Source organism: Carcharodon carcharias, chromosome 3 (genome assembly GCF_017639515.1).
Source record: "Carcharodon carcharias isolate sCarCar2 chromosome 3, sCarCar2.pri, whole genome shotgun sequence".
NCBI lineage: Eukaryota > Metazoa > Chordata > Chondrichthyes > Lamniformes > Lamnidae > Carcharodon > Carcharodon carcharias.
Window position 1 is genome coordinate 4,617,767 of NC_054469.1, and position 6,169 is coordinate 4,623,935.

Below are 6,169 nucleotides of genomic sequence, written 5' to 3' on the forward strand. Positions count from 1 at the left end.
ATAATGGGGTCCAAATGTGCAGATTTTTATGGTCAAGTTCAGAGAGGTCCAGGGTGAAGAGGAGCAATAGCTGGAAGGGGAGTGGGGGACGAGAGAGAGTGGGGGAGGGATCCAATCTTTTAGAACATGCAGAGTTCTCATTTTATCCTTTATACTTGAAAACTGTTGACGTTTATCATATTGGCAGCAGGGACCACGAGCACCAGAGAGCCCCAGGTTTGATGCATAGGATGATCCCATTAGGACTGGGTCCGAGAGGCGAGAAAGGCCCAGGTGTAACTTGGACCTTGGGGAGGACTCAGCAATGTTGCAACTCTCTGTAACGGGCATCAGCAATCGTGGGCTGGGAGGTCACAGATTCAACAGGGTTTCCCACTCGTGGCCACCTGCCAACAAGCCAATCATTGCCCAGGGAACAAACACGTGATGCTCATCACGATCGACTATCCTGTCTGGATTCACACTGGGGATCTGGACTTGGTGGATTTCTACACTGCTGCCACATGACTCCAGCGGTGAACAGAGTGAACCATAGAGCCAGAGAAAAGTTACCGAGCAGAAAGAGGCCATTCAGCCCATCATGTCTATGTCAGCCAAAAAAAAGGATAAAAATTAGCCGCTTATTTTAATCCCACTTTCCAACACCTGGTCCATAGCCTTGCAGGGAACAGCGCGTCAGATGCAGATCCAGGAATGAACAGTTAAGCTGGTGAATATTTTAATATCGTGATATCCAAGTATTTTATTCAGCAGCTGATTAAAAAGGAGTTGTTAGGACATTCTGTTCACGCACACCCATTCCCTTTATCAGCACACAGGTAATCTCCACAAATCCCACTAATGCTGTGAAGTGACCTGCTGCTTCAACCCAGGCCGACTCTCAGAAATTAGTCCCTGCAACTCAAAGTGTTCTCTAATCTCAACGTGCCCTCAACCCAGATCTTTTTAAACATTCATTCACAGGATGTGGCCTTCACTGGCTGGGCCCAGCATTTATTGCCCATCCCTACTTGCCCCTTGAGAAGGTGGTGGTGAGCTGCCTTCTTGAGCCGCTGCAGTCCATGTGGTGTAGGTACACCCACAGTGCTGTTAGGGAGGGAGTTCCAGGATTTTGACCCAGTGACAGTGAAGGAACGGCGATATGTTTCCAAGTCAGGATGGTGAGTGACTTGGAGGGGAACTTCCAGGTGGTGGTGTTCCCATCTATCTGCTGCCCTTGTCCTTCTAGATGGTAGGGGTCATGGGTTTGGAAGGTGCTGTTGAAGAAGCCTTGGTGAGTTCCTGCAGTGCATCTTGTAGATGGTACACACACTGCTGCCACTGTGTGTCGGTGGTGGAGGGAGTGAATGTTTGTGGATGTGGTGCCAATCAAGTGGGGCTGCTTTGTCCTGGATGGTGTCAAGCTTCTTGAGTGTTGTGGGAGCTGCACTCATCCAGGCAAGTGGGGAGTATTCCATCACATTCCTGACTTGTGCCTTGTAGATGTTGGACAGGATTAGGGGAGTCAGAAGGTGAGTTACTCATCGCAGGATTCCTAACTTCTGACCTGCTCTTGTAGCCACAGTATTTATATGGCTTGTCCAGTTCAGTTTCTGGTCAATGGTAACCCCCAGGATATTGATAGTGGGGGATTCAGTGAAGGTAATGCCATTGAATGTCAAGGGGTGATGGTTAGATTCTCTCTTGTTGGAGATGGTCATTGCCTGACACTTGTGTGGTGTGAATGTTACTTGCCACTTGTCAGCCCAAGACTGGACACAGACTAACTGAAAGTCCAGCCTCGTCCCATCTCATGGACACAAGACAAAGGGAGTGTTAATAGTAATGGTAAAGACTAAAGGAGGTACTGATAGTGGCAATAGGGTAAGATAACAGAGTGTGTTAATAGCAGAACAGTGAAAGCAAATCATAAAACAAGTGACAAACAGACCTGTGGAGGTAGGGCACAGGTTACAAAAAAGGATTTAAACAAACAAACAAGCAAACAAACAAATAAATAAATAAAATTGGATTTAAAAAAGGGTAAAAATGGAGGAAAGAGTTCACAATCTGAAGTTGTTGAACTCTATATTCAGTCCGGAAGGCTGTAAAGTGCCTAGTCGGAAGATGAGGTGTTGTTCCTCCAGTTTGCGTTGGGCTTCACTGGAACAATGCAGCAGGTCAAGGACAGACATGTGGGCAAGAGAGCAGGGTGGAGTGTTGAAATGGCAAGCGACAGGGAGGTCTGGGAAGACCAAAGGTGTTCCTTGCTCTTGTACTCTATGCCCCTATTTATAACGCCCAGGATGCTGTAGGATTTATTAACCACTCTCTCAACCTGTCCTGCCACCTTCAATGATTTTTGGACATATGCATCCAGGTCCCTCTGCTCCTGCACCCACTTTAGAGTTATATCCTTTATTTGATATTGTTTTTCTATGTTCTTCCTCCAAAATGATCCTGTCACATTTCTCTGTGTCCCGCTCTGCCTATTCCACAACTTGTCTATGTCCTTTTGAAGTTCTACACTGTCCTCATCACTGTTCACAATGCTTCCAAGTGTTTAATCATCTGCAAATTTTGAAATTGTTCCCTGTACCCCACGGTCCAGGTCATTAATATATATCAGGAAAAGGAAGAGCCACAACGCTGACCCCTGGGGAACTCCAGTACAAACCTTCCTCCAGCCCAAAAAGCATCTATTAACCACTTCTCTGTCTCCTGTCACTCAGCCAATCAGTGTAAACCACTCTGTGTACACGCAAGCCGCCTGGTGCCCGTGGAAACTGCTCCGTGTATACACAAACTGCCTGGAGAGTGCAGAAACTGCTCTGCGTATACACAAACCGCCTGGAGCCCGTGGAAACTGCTCCGCGTATACACAAATCGCCTGGAGCCCGCGGAAACTGCTCCGCGTATACACAAACCGCCTGGAGCCCGTGAAACTGCTCTGTGTATACACGAATCGCCTGGAGCCCGTGAAACTGCTCTGTGTATAAACAAACTGCCTGGAGCCCGTGAAACTGCTCTGTGTATACACGAATCGCCTGGAGCCCGTGAAACTGCTCTGTGTATAAACAAACTGCCTGGAGCCCGTGAAACTGCTCTGTGTATACACGAATCGCCTGGAGCCCGTGAAACTGCTCTGTGTATACACAAATCGCCTGGAGCCCGTGAAACTGCTCCGTGTATACACAAACCGCCTGGAGCCTGTGAAAACTGTTCTGCATATACACAAACTGCCTGGAGCCTACGTAAACTGCTCTGCATATACACAAACTGCCTGGAGAATGCAGAAACTGCTCCGCGTACACACAAACTGCCTGGAGCCTGTGTAAACTGCTCTGCATATACACAAACTGCCTGGAGAATGCAGAAACTGCTCTGCCTACACGCAAACTGGCAGGAGCCTGCGGGAAGCCAGTGTATGTGTGTGTGTGTGTGTGTGTGTGGACACAGTAAGTCTCCCTGAGGAGGTATTAAAGAGAGAGTCCCACCTGTTGAAGCTCCTTCTCAATCTCCATGGCCCTTAGCACGATCGGACCCCTCACCGCGTACTCCACTTGCTGGATCTGCTGGTTCATGGAGTCCAGGGTTAGCACCTTCTGGCGCCCACCGGCCGCCCCGTTCGCCTCGGCTGCGGACATGGTCTCCACACCGGACCTCGGGGTGGACAGATGCCTGCGGGAGAGGCGGAGAGAGCTGAGCGGAGGGGTGCAGCCGCGTCGCCAAGCCCTGGCCAGAGCGAGTTGCACCGGGAGCGCAGGTAGCAGTGCAGGGCAGGGTGACAAGGTGAGCATCACAGAGAGAGGGAGGGAGAAGGAGGGAGAGAGGGAGAGAGGGAGGGAGAGAGGGAGAGAGGGAGGGAGGGATCCTGATCAAACCCACCCACCCCCTCCTCTGCCCCCTTACACAACCTACAAAGGGGGAAAGTGGGTGTGTGGGAGCAGAAAGTTCAGTATTGATTCCATTGGAAAGTTTAATGATCCACCTGGCTTGGGACGTTTGGAGCCGTCACTGTGTCACCGACAAGACCCTGTTTCAACATCTGGACCTTGAACTAAGTCCAGAGGTTGCGGATTTAAACAGGACACGTCAGGAGAGAGAGGGAGAGAGAGGGAGAGAGGGAGAGAGACAGAGAGAGAGAGAGAGAGAGACAGGGAGAGAGGGAGAGAGAGAGAGAAAGAGAAAGAGAAAGAGAGAGAGAGAGATAAAATATCCAGGTCTCGAGAAACTGACTGGGGCGAAACTCCCACCGCAAGAAGCCAACTTTCTGAAGTTGCACCACAAGTTTAAAAAAAAAGTTTCTCTGCACTCCCTCTTCCCACTCCCGTCCCCAGGGGTGTGTGTGTGTGTCTGTGTGTGTTTGTTTGGGGGGGGGGGGGGGGGGGTGGTGGTGGAGAGATACTTTATACCGAGCTACCCACCTCTGGGTCCCCACAGGGTCGGATTGCTGGGAGACACGAATGCCAGTCACAGAATGTCTCTTTCTCTCTCTCTCTCTCTCTCCCTACGGCCGGCTAGCTCTGTTTTAGAAAACTGGGTCTCGGCTGAATCCTGACCGCAACCCTGCACTTTTTAATTGGTTAGTGGAAATCACACCCAACTGGGACATCACCGGACTTGAGGGACAAACAGCAAAACAGGGGAATGTCCATGGATCAGACAGGGCAGTGTGTGTGTGTGTGTGTGTGTGTGAGAGAGAGAGACCCAGAGAGACCACCACTCCCCCCACCATTCCCTCCCTGTCCAAACACAGGCTCAGCTCCCTGCAATTCTGGCCCTTGTTAAACATTTAATTTAATCTCCTTCTAACTTTCTGCAAAAGCAGCTCACTGGCCGCCTCTGTTATAAATATAAATATAAATAGATATGCACACACATACATAAACTATAATTAATGGGATCAATTGAGGCTCCCCCCCCCCACCACCTTCTCTTTTAAAGGCAGCTCTTAAAGGGCCACGATTCCCTCCCCGTAGACTTTTAAAGGGGAACCTGTCTGGCAACTGTGAGATCTTAAAGGGGCAGTAGCCTGGCGTCTGGCTCAGCAGGTCCTGATTTTGGTTCTTTCTGTGATTGGCTGATTGGACATGGGCATCACTGGCAAAGTCGGCATTTGTTATCCATCCCTAATTGCTCTGGAGAAGTGGGGTTGCCAACAGTGATTAAATATATTCCTGGAGGTTCCATCACATGACTTGCCCCCTCCCCCCACCCCACCCCCCCACTCTCCAGCCGTTAGTCGGCCAACAGGACCATCCTTGTGATGCGCGGCCTTCAACACCAATTGGAAAGTAAAGAGGACTCAGGGCCCAATTGGATGATGCTTGACATTTTCCATTTTCAACATTTCTGTATCTGGCAGAGAGAGATCTTCAAAGAAAATGACAGAAACAATCATGTTTTTTTTTAGTGTGCTGATTATTCGTCTCCTGGTGTCTCCAGGTCAGTTGTGGAGGGTAGAGGCAGCCCTCTGACAAGGGGCTGGTCAATCACCTTCTTCAATACAAGTGAGTGGGCTGAGAGTCAGGCCATTTCTGAGGCAAGAAAAGAATCAGCCACATTGTCTGGAGTCACCAAAAAAACACAGAAAGGTAAGGACAGCCACCCAACCTTCAGTGACTGGGCTGGTAATCCAGAGACCCAGGCCAATGCTCTGGGGACCAGAGTTCGAATCCCACAGATGGTGGAATTTGAATTCAATAAAAATCTGGAATTAAAACTCTGATGATGACCATGAAACCATTGCTGATTGTCATAAAATCCCACCTGATTCACTAATGACCATTAGGAAAGGAAATCTGCTGTCCTTACCTGGTCTGGCCTAGATGTGACTCCAGACACACAGCAATGTGGATGACCCTTAAAAACCCTCTGAACAATTAGGGATGGGCAATAAATACTGGCCTAGCCAGTGACACCCACATCCTGTGAACAAATATGAAAAAAACCAATCACCTTAAACCTACGCCCCCCTGGTAATTGACCCCTCAGCTAGGGGAAATGACCCTACCTAGGCCTCTCATAATTTTGTACTCCTCAATTAGGTCACCCCTCAGCCTCCTCTGTTCTAAGGAAAACAACCCCAGCCTATCCAATCTCCCCTCATAGCTACAATTAACCTGGCAATATTTGTGTAAATCCCCTTTGCTCTCTCTCCAGAGTAATTATGTCCTTCCTGTAATGT

General features: G+C 49.2%; 1 protein-coding gene across 3 annotated transcripts in view; it reads right to left on the reverse strand.

Moving 5' to 3' along the window:
* The window catches only part of LOC121276428 (alanine aminotransferase 2-like), a 74,685-nt gene extending 70,182 nt beyond the window's left edge, over positions 1–4,503 (reverse strand). The window contains exons 1-2 of one of the 3 annotated variants that reach the window (XM_041184814.1): positions 4,407–4,503; positions 3,477–3,660 (exon numbers count right to left, since the gene is read on the reverse strand). In XM_041184814.1, the coding sequence (XP_041040748.1) occupies positions 3,477–3,626 (150 nt within the window). In that variant the 5' untranslated portion in view covers positions 3,627–3,660; positions 4,407–4,503. Of the gene's footprint in view, positions 1–3,476; positions 4,153–4,406 lie in introns of those variants that run through there. The other 2 variants (XM_041184816.1, XM_041184812.1) reach the window with 2 other exon arrangements.
* Positions 4,504–6,169: the final 1,666 nt, after the last annotated feature.